The sequence below is a fragment of the Oncorhynchus nerka genome, linkage group LG4 (assembly GCF_034236695.1).
Source record: "Oncorhynchus nerka isolate Pitt River linkage group LG4, Oner_Uvic_2.0, whole genome shotgun sequence".
Classification (NCBI taxonomy): domain Eukaryota; kingdom Metazoa; phylum Chordata; class Actinopteri; order Salmoniformes; family Salmonidae; genus Oncorhynchus; species Oncorhynchus nerka.
The window spans coordinates 59,312,715-59,329,928 of NC_088399.1; the positions used below are offsets into that span (position 1 = coordinate 59,312,715).

Here is a 17,214-nt window from a genome sequence, read left to right on the forward strand (position 1 = left end):
AACACTCATGCATTACATTGTTACATATCTTGCTTCATTGCACAACATTTTTTTCCCCAACATGCCTGTTGATTTTCTCTCCCTTTCTCACAGTGGAGGACTTGGAGCGACATGATGGAACGATGCAGAAGCCATATTACATGTCCAAGAACCTGATGAAAATCCTCAATAAAAAGAACAGGGGACCTAAAAATGGCAAAGGAAAGGATTGATGAAGTAGTGCCTTTAGACGAATTAGAACCACAGTTACTTTCAATATCCTAGAAACATCCTATAAATGACATGTTTTTCCTTTCAGATCTTTCAGCCTTCTCTCCTTCTGACATGTCAAAGTTGACCCATAATGTACTTTCAACTTGAGATAACATGTGTCCACGCTTATAAGTGTGATTAGATATTTTCTTAAATTCCAGCTACTGCTAACAATTTTAATTTACCAAAACTAGGGCTTTTTATTACTCTAACCAAAACCAAATGTTTATTCTCTCCCAGTGCTTATTTGTTTTTAAAAAATATACCTTTTTCTCAAGTGAGCAAATGATTTATTAGATACAGAAATCACCGCCATAACTGTTTTAAATACTTTTTTTTAATGATCCTCAGTATTCTGTATATTGTTTCAGTTTAAGGTCTTTTTTTTTTTATATGTAATATTGTAGATATTTTTTTTAAATTTTTATCTAACTATTACAATTTTTTGCCTTGCTCTACAGGAATATACCTCTGGTTTATTTCACACAGCTTGAATCAGTGGTGCATGTGACCTTCTGAAATATTCTGAAACTCTTGAGACACTTGCAGGCTGCAGCCCCTTGTACATGGGAGCTGAAGACACAGCTCTGTTTAGCAGAACTAATAGCAAGTCAGGTATGAGGTGTCTCAACGTGATCTGAGCATTTCCTATTATTCTGTACGTAAATCCGAGACACTCCATTTAGTGAATGGTATGTGTTTATTTGTGGCTCGCTTACATCCAATTAGTAGATGTTGAAAAATGTACAATATGTTACGAATTCCAATTTGTTGGTGCTAATGTTTAGGTGGCTAATGCTAACGTCAGCTATCTCTAGTGGATAAGGTTAGGTTAAAGGGTTAGCTAACATGCTAATTAGCTAAAATGTTACTTGTCCGTAATGAAATTCGAACACGCAACCTTTGGTTTGCTAGACGTTCACGTTATACGCCCACCCACCCTATTTTTGCCTTAAGTAACCTTCTGTCTTATGTAACCATAACAAATATAATATATCATACTAATTTAAGTGTCCCGGATGTAAGTTTACTATATTACGTCTAGTCCCCTATATTTCTCTTGTTATTAAGTATGGACCCTGGAACAAATCAAATTCAGTCTAGAGTGAGCACATCCATCCATTTGGCTGCATGCACTCAACACAGAGTACTTTCAGTTGTCAAGTATCAATGTTCATTTACCTCACATACTGTACTACCCAATATGTCATAATCTCACTACATTCCTCAACATCTTGTCTCCTGAGACCCAGAGAGGGAATGCATGTGGGAGTCAGCAATCATGTGATCTACTAAAGGAGAGACTAATCACGTGATCATTCAACAGTCCAGTACAAGAGCAAGTGCCTCTACTGTTGAGCCAAATTCTAGTAGCATTACATTGCTGTAATGCTACTAGAACAGTTGGGGGTAAACAACCTGTGCAACCATATGATCATCTCGACTGCAATCATATTACTAGATGGGCTACACCTGATCCAGCTAATTTAGGTTACAATGAAGCTGAGTAATTATTTTATTCTTGACATGGATCTAGTGTTCTTTGTGGTTGAATGAATCCCATCTCTGCCTCACCCATTGCCTTTAACAATTCAGCATATTTGGACATTTCATAAACAGACAACACCGGCCACATTAAATGTATTAAACAACTATTTATTCAGACAGAGCTTTGGAAATTGTTTTCCTGCTGTGACCATTTGGTTTTGCACAATGTCTCACTGTTGTCTTGCACAAGACTCAATACAAATGTCATTTCAAAAATAAACTCCTAATACAAATGCTTAGCTTGATCAGACAGTGATATGCAAGAAATGACAACTTGTGCCCTTCCTTTCCTCAACCCCTTGCATGGCTGGTGTTGTTTAGTAAGGTGCTACAGAGTTCTTGGACTCTTGAGCCCATTTCATATACTTCACAGGAGTTTATCATAATTAAATGGGTAGTTGTACAATGCTCACTGAATGGTACAAAAGAGTAACTTGTCTTTCACTAGTGGAAGAGGGGGACTCCGCCACATGTCAGGTTGCCTGGTTAAACCCGAGGTCTCTCACATTTGTCTCAATCCCATGGCTGGTCGTTCAGAAAAAGGAAAAAACAGCATTTACAATATTCATATATACAAATGTATACACAGACCGATACAAACACAATCAAGAGAAACACTCATTGCAATAGAAATATGATAATAGTCCATGTCACATTGGGAACAGTTTGTTTCTCACCGCATGTTATTTTCTTGGCTGCAGATAATGACAAATACTCATTCTGACTTGAGTCAAAAAGGCTCTGGCAAACACTGTATTAACTTCTGCACCTGGGCCGTGTTCAGTAGGCACAAAACGGAAACGGTCTGAATTTGTCCAAAAAACACGTTGCAAAATGTTTTTTTAATGAACGTGACCCTGCTGTCATCTTTTCCTGTGCAGCACAGTGCCCAGCAACAAAACCCCCAGGGCCAGTTTTTCAGAACACTTAATCCACATTGAATGATCCTGTGTGTTCAGCTCATTTTGCTTTGTAGATTTAAATGTTACAAATTTGCTCATATGTGGCCAATTCTCCACAAAGCACAACTGTACACAATATTGCCCACTCCAGCCTTCCCATACACTATCCTCATGACTCTATACAATAGTTTGTCTTAACCTATATGATAAAGAACTCTTAAATCATATGATTATATCCACTATACAGTGCATTTGGAAAATATTCAGACCCCTTCCCCTTTTCCACATTTTGTTACAGCCTTATTCTAAAATTGATAAAAAATTACATTTTCCTCATCTACACACAATAACCCATGACAAAGCAAAAACAGGTTTAGAAATTTTGGCAACTGTATTCAATAAAACCAAAAAACGTATTCAAACCCTTTGCTATGAGACTCTAATCATTGATCATCCTTTGTTTCTACAACTTGATTGGAGTCCACCTGTGGTAAATTCAATTGATTGGACATGATTTGGAAAGGCACACATCTGTCTATATAAAAAGGTCCCACAGTTGACAGTACATGTCAGAGCAAAAACAAAGTCAAGAGGTTGAAGGAATTGCCCGTGGAGCGCCGAAACAGGATTGTGTCGAGGCACAGATCTGGTGAAGGGTACCAAAACATGTCTGCAGCATTGAAGGTCCTCAAGAACACAGTGGCCTTCATCATTCTTAAATGGAAGTTTGGAACCACCAAGACTCTTCCTAGAGCTTGTCACCAAACTAAGCAATGGGGCGAGAAGGGCCTTGGTCAGGGAGGAGACCAAGAACCCGATGGTCACCGACAGAGCTCCCGAGTTCCTCTGTGCAGATGGTTGTCCTTCTGGAAGGGTCTCCCATCCTTGCAGCACTCAACCAATCAGGCCTTTATGGTAGAGTGGCCAGACGGAAGCCACTCCTCAGAAAAAGGCACAGGACAGCCCGTTTGGAGTTTGCCAAAAAGGCACCTCAGACCGACCATGAGAAACAAGATTCTCTGGTCTGATGAAACCAAGATTGAACTCTCTGGCCTGAATGCCAAGCGACATGTCTGGAGGAAACCTTGCACCATCCCTACGGTGAAGCATGGTGGTGGCAGCATCATGCTGTGGTAATATTTTTCAGCATCAGGGACCGAGATACTGGTCAGGATCGAGGGAAAGATGAACAGAGCAAAGTACAGAGATCCTTGATGAAAACCTGCTCCAGAGCGCTCAGGACCTCCGACTGGGGCAAAGGATCACCTTACAACAGGCCAACAACCCTAAGCACAAAGCCAAGACAATGCAGGACTGGCTTTGGGACAAGTCTCTGAATGTCCTTGAGTTGCCCAGCCAGAACCCTGACTTGAGCCTGATCGAGCAATTCTGGAGACCAGAAAATAGCTGTGCAGCGATGCGCCCCATCCAACCTGGATCTTGAAAGGATCTGCAGAGAAGAATCCCCAAATACAGGTGTGCCAAGCTTGTAGCGTCATACCCAAGAACACTCGAAGTATCCCTTTAATATGATGGACAAAACACAAGAGGTGTCAAATATTCCATGGTGCTTCAACAAACTACTGAGTAAAGGGTCTGAATACTTATGTAAATGTAATACTTTTTTTCTTTAATAAATTTGCAAACATTTCTAAAATGTTTTTGCTTTGTCATTATGGAGTAATGTGTGTACAGTAGTGGCCAAAACTTTTGAGAATGACATTAATTTTCAGTCTGCATGATGGCAATTTGCATATCCTCCAGAATGTTATGAAGAGTGATCAGATGAATTGCAATGCAAATAAACAGCATCCCCCAAAAACTTTTCCACTGCATTTCAGCCCTGCCACAAAAGGACCAGCTGACATCATGTCAGTGATTCTCTCGTTAACACAGGTGTGAGTGTTGACGAGGACAAGGCTGGAGATCACTTTGTCATGCTGATTGAGTTTGAATAACAGACTGGAAGCTTCAAAAGGAAGGTGGTGCTTGGAATCATTGTTCTTCCTCTGTCAATCATGGTTACCTGCAAGGAAACACGTGCCGTCCTCATTGCTTTGCACAAAAAGTGCTTCACAGGCAAGAATATTGCTGCCAGTAAGATTGCACCTAAATCAACCATTTATCGGATCATGAAGAACTTCAAGGAGAGTGGTTCAATTGTTGTGAAGAAGGCTTCAGGGTGCCCAAGAAAGTCCAGCAAGCGCCAGGACCGTCTCCTAAAGTTGATTCAGCTGCGGGATCGGGGCACCACCAGTGCAGAGCTTGCTAAGGAATGGCAGCAGGCAGGTGTGAGTGCATCTGCACGCACAGTGAGGCGAAGACTTTTGGAGGATGGCCTGGTGTCAAGAAGGGCAGTAAAGAAGCCACTTCTCTCCAGGGAAAAAAATCAGGGACAGACTGATATTCTGCAAAAGGTACAGGGATTGGACTGCTGAGGACTGGGGTAAAGTAATTTTCTCTGAATCCCCTTTCCGATTTTTTTTTGGGCATCCTGAAAAAAGCTTGTCCGGAGAAAACAAGGTGAGCGCTACCATCTGTCCTGTGTCATGCCAAAAGTAAAACATCCTGAGACCATTCATGTGTGGGGTTGCTTCTCAGCCAAGGGAGTGGGCTCACTCACAATTTTGCCTAAGAACACAGCCATGAATAAAGAATGGTACCATCCCATCCTCCGAGAGCAATTTCCCCCAACCATCCAGGAACAGTTTAGTGACGAACAATGCCTTTTCCAGCATGATGGAGCACCTTGTCATAATGCAGAAGTGATAACTAAGTGGCTTGGGTAACAAAACATATGATATTTTGGGTCCATGGCCAGGAAACTCCCCAGACCTTAATCCCATTTAGAAGTTGTGGTCAATCATCAAGAGGCGGGTGGACAAACAAAACCCCACGCATTGATTATGCAAGAATGGGCTGCCATCAGTCAGGATGTGGCCCAGAAGTTAATTGATAGCATGCCAGGGCGGATTTCAGAGGTTTGGAAAAGGGTCAACACTGCAAATATTGACTCTTTGCATCAACTTCATATAATTGTCAATAAAAGCCTTTGACACTTATGAAATGCTTGTAATTATACTTCAGTATTCCATAGTAACATCTGACAAAAAATATCTAAAGAAAACAGTAAACTTTGAAAATTAATAATTGTGTCATTCTCAAAACATTTGGCCAGGACTGTAGATTGAGAAAAATAATTGAATATTTTAGAACAAGGCTAACAAATTGTGGAAAAGGTGAAGGGGCCTGAATACACTGTAGCTCTAATCCACATTATTAGGTCTGTCTTCTCTATATGACTTCACAGTGCAATGGCAGTTTGTTAAGATTATATATAAAGTTGTTAGTGTATCCATCTGTACACTAGTCTAAAGAATATTCATAAATTTGGTTCGTAAATCTACGGACAAATTATTAAATCTGTTAAATTGTAAACAGGAATATCCAAATACATTTTCTTCAAATTGTACTTGACAGTGATACGTTACTCTTTGGCTTGGAAAAAAAGTGGCTATAGTGATTAAAGAAAAACATCGATGTTATCAGGTAAATCCCATTCTCACCCTCCCTTACAACTCAAACAAGCTCTAATATTTGGGGAATTAAACCTGAAATTCCTTCAAGGGGCAAAAACAAGTAATTCCATTTTGTCTAAATAGTTCTACGTTAACCACATGTTACATAGGTTTTGTGGTGCAGTAAAATTACTTAGATCATCCCCTAATTTACTATTAAATCATTCCAATCATTTAATTTTGACTATCCACTAGTCCCATCCCTAAAAAAAAGTCAGCCAGCCCCCACCCCTGTGTGTGTGTGCATTTATGTACAAATTCCACAGAAAGAGGGCGATAGTGTCTTCGTTTTACTCACCCTCACGCTTGGGTATCATCCACCACCAGAGTGGTGTCTGTGTACTCTCCCTATCCAAGTGAATCTCGTAAATAATTTGGATACACAAATCTTTGACTGGTTTGTGTTTCCTGAACTATATATCTCTTGCTAAGAGAACTGCCAGTCATCCCACCACCACCCATCTATAGTCTAAAGCAGAGGTGTCAAATATTTCATGGAGGGCCTGGTGTCTTCGGGTTTGTGTTTTTTCCTTTAAATAAAGACCTAGACAGCAGGTGTGGGGAGTTATTTCCTAATTAGTGACCTTAATCCATCAATCACGTACAAAGGAAGAGCATAAACCCACAGACACTCAGCCACTATTGAGTAAGTGGGTAATTTCTGGTGTTTTGATGTGTGTATGAGTGTGAGCACCTTTCCTTTCCCTCCCTCTCCCTTACACGCTCAGCAGCCAGAAGAAGAAGAATATGGCCACGAACAGGAAGAGAGAGTCCTGCCAGTTGTTGCCGTTGCCGTTGCCTTGGTGATCGGCTGCATATGCGTCTGGGGGAACAGTGATAACATTGCAATGACTAGTCAACAGCTAAGGAATAAATGGATGGTTGTGTGTGTGTACCTGCTCTGTGGTAGGGGTCATTGGTGTTGAAGACTGTGGTGAAGAAGCCGAAAGGGAAAGCACCGATCCCAAAGGACATGTGGAAGCCATTGTCCCCGAACCCCTGGAAGGGCTGCAAGAAGAGGACAGAAAGGAATAGTGGTCTCTCATTACAAATAGAGTAAACACAGAAAATAAACATATTAAAAGGATACTTCGGGATTTTGGCAATGAGGCCCTGTATCTATTTCCCCAGAGTCCGATGAACTCTTGGATACCATTTTTATGTCTCTTTGTCCAGTATGAAGGACGTTAGATGTAGTTTTGAAAGCCAATGCTATCTAGCGTCAGTGCAATGACTGGAAGTCTCTGAGTATCTGCTAGAATGATAAAATACAGAAGTATCCCTTTAAACATCAATTAAAATCTAAGCGATGAAGAGGAGAGGAAGACTCACCCCTCTGCTCTCTGGCTCTGTTCTCTGTCCCGGAGGACGAGGCGGGGTTTTCAACCTGGAGGACGAAACACCAGTTAACCAATGCAGTTTCTCAGTGTCACACATTCACAAATAATGACACACAGACAAAAACCACACAGTGTACCTGGGGTCCTCTTGGCTGGAGCTCCCTCTGCCATAGAGGGGGATGACTTTCTCTCTGCTGATGCCTGCTTTACACACAGGACACTGCTGTTGGCTGGGTCGCGTCTCCAACCACTGACACAGACCGAGGAGGGAGAGAAAGAGAGATCATATGACAGGTGAGACAGACGCCATACCGTACCGTCTGTTCAATTCCGTCAGTCTATTGGCTTGCACTGACTTACTGCAACGTGCCACACACAGGGTAGATCTACGTGCTGTTCTGTGTTATGTATGTGTTATGTTATGAGTCAATATACTGTAGTAGAAATATTTATTTAAAAAAAAACAAATTGGGGGAGAAAACCCCCCACATTATACCATGCACTTTGTGTCGGTAATATAAGAGAGTTGTGCAATATAGCACAAAACAGTGTCAAATACAAACAGCTGGGAACACAAGGCACTGAAGTAATGTTGACACTATTCTAACAGAGTTAGCGCAGTAACTAATGAACGAAAAACATTGATTCTCAAAGGAGAAGAATATGCAATACTATGCATGGTGAAATGTACGTTACAGCTAGTGCTATAATCTAAAGCACCGCAAAGACAAAAAGGGGGTTCACATAAAACACTGGTGTAATGAATGGGAGCTTGAGAACATTATCAACTTTAAGCTGCACTGAGTCAACTGACTGACCAAGGTGGTCTCAGGTCATGTCATCGGACCTGGAGCTGGTTTCAACCAGTAGAAAAAGTGTAGCCTAATATTTACCACCACTGTGAAACTAAAGACAACACCTTTAAAATGGCATACTTACTTGATGAAGGCAGGGCCAGCTGTGAAAGAGAGGAGAAAGATTAGTGTGGGTATTATGAATGGCGTCACCTAGAAACATGGTGACATTTGGAGCAACCTCCTAGCAGCCTACTTCATCGAGTCTGAATTGATACACAGAGATTCTCAATTGCATACTCGCCTCCTTCTCAAAACCCATTGGATGAGAAAGCTGAGGTCCTGCCCCTCTGACCAATGGTTTTTGAGAAGGTGGTGAGGAGAGAAGACACAAGGAGTATGCAATTGAAACTCTCCCATAGGCCTAGTTAGTGTGCTAGATTTTGGAATCCATATTCACCTTATTTTCCAGTAGGCCCCCCCACCTACAGGATGCATCTGGTTACCCTGTTCTGACCTTAACGATGTGAGTGATTAAAATCATCCGGGCTCCCCATCGCTAATGTTAATTAGCTCCATTGGTCATCGCTCGTTAGCACAGTCTCACCTCGCTGCTGGCCAGAATAATGCATTGTGGAAGAGAAGGATGGTACATGTACAGTAACACGGCACAGGTGTGGCATATCAAGAAGCTGATTTTAAAAAGCATGATCATTACACATGTGCACCTTGTGCTGGGGAAAATAAAAGGCCACTCTAAAAATTGCAGTTATGTCACACAACGCCACAGATGTCTCAAGTTGAGGGAGCGTGCAATTGGCATGTAAGACTGTCCACCAGAGTTGTCAGAGAATCAAATGTTCATTTCTCTACCATAAATTGCCTCCAACATTATTTTAAAGAATTTGGAAGTACGTCCAATCGGTCTCACAACCGCAGACCACGTGTAACCACGCCAGCCCAGGACCTCCACTTCTGGCTTCTTCACCTGCAGGATCGTCTGAGACTAGTCAACCCGACAGCTGATGAAACTGAGGAGTATTTCTGGCTGGAATAAAACCCTTTTGTGGGGAAAAACTCATTCTGATTGGCTGGGCTAGGCTCCCCAGTTGGTGGGCCTATGTCCTCCCAGAAACACCCACGGCTGCACCCCTGCCCAGTCATTTGAAATCCATAGATTAGAGCATAATGAATTGATTTAAATCGACTGATTTCCTTATATGAACTAACTCAGTAAAATCATTGAAATTGTTGCGTTTATATTTTGTTCAGTATACATAAAATATCTAGTTATATTTTTCAGTTCAGTAATATGTGTTCCATCAAGTCTCATTCATCATCTGAACTGGAGTTTTTTCTGTCGAGGACAGTCTATTCTTACTCCTCTATAGTGACAGTGCCTCTGACACCAATCCCACTCTTAACCCCGGAGATGTAACTGAACTCCACACGAATGAGTCAATGCATGCATGTTTACATTACAAACAATGCAACTGTAGCCAACAACTTTGCAGAAATTTGAAGGTCAACGCCTGCCGTTTGTAATACATGATTCAGGTGGCAATATTGGGAAAATCTAAACCAGTGATGACACGTGCTTAGTAAAAATCAATGATTGTTTAGTGTGAGTCACCAAAGTTATCCATTGCGCAGTGTCTAATAGCTATTTATACACCCAACGCAGAAACTCAAACACTGACTTGAGTTCCATGCAGCAACCAGGTGTGTACCAGAGAGGCATTCACTGTTACATTGCAAACGTCAGATTGATACAATGTTGGTGTAGCACAGGTGAAGCTGGAATGGGACATGAATCAAATTCCATAAGAATGATTTTGGCAAGATGCTGATGGCTAAGCAACTTCCAATAATGGACTAAAAAAGCCTAACGTTACTCCTTATAGACCAATGACGTTACATATTCTGTTTAGCGGCGAATTGGTAGCCTGGGTACTAGTCTCTTTAGCTAATCCACTCCGTGTACTCCATGTCATGTGCCGATGGCAAGGAGTGGAACGTAAGATAAAGAGACTGGCCCTCAGAAAAGCGAATAAATTCTGGAAGCCAAAACAGCTAAATACTCCATCTAAAAGTGAATCGATTCTCAATTGCGGTAATGTTCTAGAAACATAAAACACTCTACTTTCATATCACACAAAAAAACATCAAATGTAACAAACTGTACATTGAATTAATATTAATAAAATGTGCGAACATTTTTGTAAAGGCATGAGGTGATGAGCATACACCATTGTCAAATCCACTTTATTTCGACGGGTTGGCTAATGTATGAAGCTCAGCCGACCAACAACACTCATTCATGATTAACGTTCGCTATTAACTAGACCTCCAAGTTAGCCATCTTGCTTTCTAGCTAGCTAACATTTAACTATATAAAAAATAAGCCTTGTGTATGCATTTGTCATCGAAGTATGGGTGTGAACCAACAAACCACCAGCTTGTTATCGTAGAGAAACTGGCTAGCTGGAATTTGTTAGAAAAGATAAACAAGGCAATGCCAGATGACTAGGTATGTAAGCAAGCTGCTAGCAGCATATAACATTCCCTACTCGACGATTGATCAAAAGGATCCCCGCCTCGTACCAGAACAAGTGCCCGCACAAACTGATGACAGCGTCCCTTGCTGTGTCCAAACAAATGTTGCATTCGAATGTGGCCCGATCTGGCTTGCGTTCTGTCTCTCCGCCGCTTCCTCCCGGGCCATCTCGCTCGTTGCTGTTCTCACCATCCGGGAACCCTCCTCTGCTTGCAGGCCCGCCGTCACTCGAGGACCAGGGATCCGCGGCCGCCATAATTGTTTACTGAAAAAGTAATAACTCCGCCAGACGAGAGCTAGCTTCGAGATTTCACCGTACCTGTGCACCACCCCGCCCGTTTCCGTAAAAAAAATAAACAACTGGGAGGAGTTTAAAGGTCCTGATCAGTCATTCGGATTCCCATGTAAAATAGACGTTTGTGACTGAAATATCACCTATAATATTGTGGGGGGATAGAAATGCTAAAAATATAAGAAAACGTGCTTTTTCTCCCGTGGCTAACTACCAGAAAGTTTTAAAAACAGGCTGAGTGGGTGAGTGGGCTTATATTGATGACTGGCAACCCTATGAAACGCCTATGTGAATGATGCAGTGAGCAGTGTTGCATTAATACACAAAGCAACTCACACAACATTGAAATTGCAAATCTCCCATTTGGCATGTCTCTTGTGATGCGATTCACAGAAGTGCTGACTGATGTGTTGACATACCAACTGCATTATTGTTATAAACGACCCCCTTTCCCGTTTGGTCCTTGCTGGTTGAAGACCTAGCTAGCCAGACACATTTTTATTTTATTTAACTAGGCAAGTCAGTTAAGAACAAATTCTTATTTACAATGACGGTCTACACAGGCCAAACTCGGACGACGCTGGGCCAATTGTGCCGCCCTGTGGGACTCCCATTCACGGCCGGATGCGATGCAGCCTGGATTCGAACAAGGTACTGCAGTGACGCCTCTTGGGAGCCCCTAGAAAGGAGAAATATATCAGTATCTTTGCCATAGATGAATAGTGTAAACGTTTTATTATATTTGCCGACACCCTACATCCATTTTTTTGCAAACACACCTTCTCCGATGTTTCAAGGTTTCAAGACAGTACTTATTAAAATTAGGTAAGAGAATATCATCATGTTACCATTGGTGTATTAAAATGAGAGTTAGGGTGATGTCACCCTTTACTCTTAAAAATGTATCCAAATGTTTAACATGGAGAGGACCAGTAACTTTATGATCAAACTTTAAAAAATGTAGAAGCAACAGTATTCTTCATACTTTGATCATCATACTTTAATCTGGTTTCGTCCAAATATCATCCAATTTCATGAAAAACATGATTTTCACTGTTCATGACCTTTAAAGTTTGTGACTAGATGGAATAGCCTACAGCTACAGACGAGATCTACAGTTTAACTACCACTAGAGTTGTACTTAATGTTTTGGAGCCAGAGGACGAGTCTGAGTCTTGTGCATCTTTCTCGAGCTTTGACTTTTCGGCCTGAAAATCACTGACGTCATGATTTGACCTCGTTTTTTTTCGAGATCTCAGTTGTCTTGAAAGCACCAACTAGCCCAGGTACTTCCCACACAATTGCGGGACCTCAGTACTTGAGAAGCGGGAGAAAGACACTGGCGCGTTTCAGTGGTAAGGAGAAAGTAGCCGACTGTAGACGAAAGTCGGGGGAAGTAGCCTACATATGCACCGACAGTAAGTCGGACAACTTCATTTGTTTTGTTTTGGTACAGTCCACATGTAGCTTTGTTTTGGTCACAGGTCCAGGAATGGCTGAAGAATTGCAATATTTACCTGCAGTTAACCCTGCAGATAGCACTACTGGGCGATCTAAAAAGTCATAGTCAATCGATCAATAATATAATAATTATTTTAGCAAAAAATTACATTTTCAATTTACAATCTGTAAAAAGAATGAGAATAGAAAGGTTCAGAACTTTTGTGAAACATCACAGCACAGTTGAAAAATATATGGCAAATAGAAATCCAATATGGATGGTGTTAACAGGTGAAGGTTGGGACTAATAACGACTAATAACAACAAGATAACTCATATAAAACATGCTGTGCCCGTAATACGTATATAGGTTAAGAACTTTTTTGAAAGCGAACTGTTTGAAAGATATAGCAAATAGAAATCAAACCGGAGGGACATCATACATGTATGGGAGAGGTTGAGGGTGGAGGAAGGACAAGACTTAAAAACAAACCAAATAAAACTATTGTAAAATAGACTGTGTCCATAAAATGTATATAGCATGTATAAGCTGGAAATACAGGCCTAAGCGTTGTTGTTCACTAGTTTGCTCCAATTGGGGGTAGGGTGGTTGGGTAATAAAGGAAATATATATATATTTTTAAAGATATGTATGTATGTATATATATATTTATATTTGCAAAAAAATATATGGGGGATTGGAAGTGATGCAGACAATTACATTGATGGAAGCTACAATCTATCTGCAATATTAAAGCTATGGGTGTTTTCTGTTAAGAGAATGTGTTTCTTGTTAAAAGACTAAATAGCACTAAAGGGAGTAAGCAAAGGCCCTATGTGTAATCCTGGGATTAAGTGTATTTATTGGTATAATTCTATAATGGCCTATAGTTATCTGTACTTAATCCTAGAATGGCCCGTAGTAATATTATAGTCCGATAATGGCATGTAGCAATCTTATAATTGCCTATAGTAATCTGTACTTATTATTTTCTGGAAATAATGTATAGGTGCGTCATCAATATAATTGATCCAAGGAACTAGGAAGGTGAAACCCCGCCTAGAGGAAATAACTTTGATTTGGAAACAATGGTGGAGTAAAGCCGAGGGGATATGGTTATTAGCATAAAGTGGAGGGACTATGAAACTTGTAGGCCAGCTCGGCTTGTTACTTTACAGTGCTTTGCGAAAGTATTCGGCCCCCTTGAACTTTGCGACCTTTTGCCACATTTCAGGCTTCAAACATAAAGATATAAAACTGTATTTTTTTGTGAAGAATCAACAACAAGTGGGACACAATCATGAAGTGGAACGACATTTATTGGATATTTCAAACTTTTTTAACAAATCAAAAACTGAAAAATTGGGCGTGCAAAATTATTCAGCCCCCTTAAATTAATACTTTGTAGCGCCACCTTTTGCTGCGATTACAGCTGTAAGTCGCTTGGGGTATGTCTCTATTTTTTTTGCACAGTTTTGCACATTGAGAGACTGAAATTCTTTCCCATTCCTCCTTGCAAAACAGCTCGAGCTCAGTGAGGTTGGATGGAGAGCATTTGTGAACAGCAGTTTTCAGTTCTTTCCACAGATTCTCCATTGGATTCAGGTCTGGACTTTGACTTGGCCACTCTAACACCTGGATATGTTTATTTTTGAACCATTCCATTGTAGATGTTGCTTTATGTTTTGGATCATTGTCTTGTTGGAAGACAAATCTCCGTCCCAGTCTCAGGTCTTTTGCAGACTCCATCAGGTTTTCTTCCAGAATGGTCCTGTATTTGGCTCCATCCATCTTCCCATCAATTTTAACCATCTTCCCTGTCCCTGCTGAAGAAAAGCAGGCCCAAACCATGATGCTGCCACCACCATGTTTGACAGTGGGGATGGTGTGTTCAGGGTGATGAGCTGTGTTGCTTTTACGCCAAACATAACGTTTTGCATTGTTGCCAAAAAGTTCAATTTTGGTTTCATCTGACCAGAGCACCTTCTTCCACATGTTTGGTGTGTCTCCCAGGTGGCTTGTGGCAAACTTTAAACAACACTTTTTATGGATATCTTTAAGAAATGGCTTTCTTCTTGCCACTCTTCCATAAAGGCCTGATTTGTGCAATATACGACTGATTGTTGTCCTATGGACAGAGTCTCCCACCTCAGCTGTAGATCACTGCAGTTCCTCCAGAGTGATCATGGGCCTCTTGGCTGCATCTCTGATCAGTCTTCTCCTTGTATGAGCTGAAAGTTTAGAGGGACGGCCAGGTCTTGGTAGATTTGCAGTGGTCTGATACTCCTTCCATTTCAATATTATCGCTTGCACAGTGCTCCTTGGGATTTTTAAAGCTTGGGAAATCTTTTTTTATCCCAATCCGGCTTTAAACTTCTTCACAACAGTATCTCGGACCTGCTTGGTGTGTTCCTTCTTCTTCATGATGCTCTCTGCGCTTTTAACGGACCTCTGAGACTATCACAGTGCAGGTGCATTTATACGGAGACTTGATTACACACAGGTGGATTGTATTTATCATTAGTTATTTAGGTCAACATTGGATCATTCAGAGATCCTCACTGAACTTCTGGAGAGAGTTTGCTGCACTGAAAGTAAAGGGGCTGAATAATTTTGCACGCCCAATTTTTCAGTTTTTGATTTGTTAAAAAAGTTTGAAATATCCAATAAATGTCGTTCCACTTCATGATTGTGTCCCACTTGTTGTTGATTCTTCACAAAAAAATACAGTTTTATATCTTTATGTTTGAAGCCTGAAATGTGGCAAAAGGTCGCAAAGTTCAAGGGGGCCGAATACTTTCGCAAGGCACTGAATATAAAGTATATTTGAATTCACAAATTCCGGGATCTGGGAAATGTGATTGAGTGAACATTTCCACGACAAAGCTGGCCTACCCCCTAAATTAAACAAAGAAAAAATAAATAAAGAATATAATATAAAAAGTCGGACAACTTCTGCTGTTTCTATGAAATGCGACAATGGCAGACAATGGCATTCGCCTTTGTTATTGCCGACGAAGTGGATGCTATCTAAATTCCACTTCTCCTACACCAGTGGTTCCCAAACTTTTTATAGTCCTGTAACCCTTCAAACATTTAACCTCCAGCTGCAAACCCCCTCTAGCACCAGGGTCAGCGTACTCTCACGTGTTGCTTTTTACCATCATTGTAAGCACACACACTATACGATACATTTATTCAACATAAGAATGAGTGAGTTTTTGTCACAACCCGGCTCGTGGGAAGTGACAAAGAGCTTTTATAGGTCCAGGGCACAAGTAATAATATATTAATAATCAATAGTTTTGCTCTTTATTTCACCATCTTACATATAAAACCTTACTCGTTCGTCAAAAATTGTGAATAACTCACCACAGGTTAATGAGAAGGGGGTGTGCTTGAAAAGATGCACATAACTCTGCAATGTTGGGTGAGAGAGTCTCAGTCTTAAATCATTTTCCACACACAGTCTGTGCCTGTATTTAGTTTTCATGCTAATGAGGGCCGAGAATCCACTCTCACATAGGAATGTGATTTGAAAAGGCATCAGCTCGATTTGCCAAGGCAGGATACTTTGAGCGCAGCCCAATCCAGAAATCTGGCAGTGGCTCGGGAAAATACCTACGTAGTTGCGCACCCAACTCACGTGCTTCGCTATATCACATTTGAGCATGTCGATAAACTTCAGTTCATTTGCACACAACAAAAATCATGCAATGATGGAAAGACTTGTGTGTTGTCCTTGTTAATGCAGACAGAGAAGAGCTCCAACTTCTTAATCATAGCCTCAATTTTGTCCCGCACATTGAATATAGTTGCGGAGAGTCCCTGTAATCCTAGATTCAGATCATTCAGCTGAGAAAAAACATCACCCAGATAGGCCAGTTGTGTGAGAAACTCGTCATCATGAGATTCCCAAGCGGTCAGACAAGTGAAAATGATGGTCAGTAAAGAAAACTTTAAACTCATTTCTCAATTTAAAAACAAATGTGTCAACATTTTGCCCCTTGATAACCAGCACACTTCTTTCTGTATGTTGTAAAAGTGTTACATGGTTGCTGCCCATATCATTGCATAGTGAAGGAAATACACGAGAGTTCAGGGGCCTTGCTTTAACAAAGATAACCATTTTCACTGTAGTTTCCAAAACGTCTTTCAAGCTGTCAGGCATTCCCTTGGCAGCAAGAGCCTCTTGGTGGATGCTACAGTATACCCAAGTGGGTGGATGCTGCAGTGTACCCAAGTGGCGTCGGGAGCAACTGCTTGCACGCGTGTACCCACTCCACTGTCTCCCTGTCATGGCTTTTGCACCATCAGTACAGATACCAACATGAGCAGCAGCTACGTTTGGCTACATACGGACCTTTAGTGGAATTCCCATGAGAGCGTAACAGTTAATGTGATTGGATGTTAATTATTTGACTAGGCTACCTGTATTTGACATTGTGTTGTTATTTCGCTGAACACTAGATGGTTAAATATTATTTTTTGCAGTGAAACGAGGATTCTC

At 41.1% G+C, this 17,214-nt stretch overlaps 2 protein-coding genes across 2 annotated transcripts in view; one reads left to right on the plus strand and one right to left on the minus strand.

Annotated features, from left to right (window-relative positions):
- The window catches only part of LOC115128286 (choline transporter-like protein 4), a 51,548-nt gene extending 48,938 nt beyond the window's left edge, over positions 1–2,610 (plus strand). The window contains exon 22 of the mRNA XM_029657996.2: positions 94–2,610. Within this exon, the coding sequence (XP_029513856.2) occupies positions 94–212 (119 nt within the window). The 3' untranslated portion in view covers positions 213–2,610. The remainder of the gene's footprint in view (positions 1–93) is intronic.
- On the minus strand, positions 1,893–11,476 carry LOC115128287 (E3 ubiquitin-protein ligase RNF5-like). Its single transcript, XM_029657998.2, has 6 exons — positions 11,019–11,476; positions 8,560–8,578; positions 7,758–7,870; positions 7,613–7,667; positions 7,177–7,288; positions 1,893–7,103 (listed from the first exon to the last, which is right to left on the minus strand). Exons 1-6 carry the CDS (start codon positions 11,225–11,227, stop codon positions 6,997–6,999), a joined length of 615 nt encoding a protein of 204 aa, XP_029513858.1. The 5' UTR covers positions 11,228–11,476; the 3' UTR covers positions 1,893–6,996.
- Between the last annotated feature and the right edge of the window lie 5,738 nt (positions 11,477–17,214).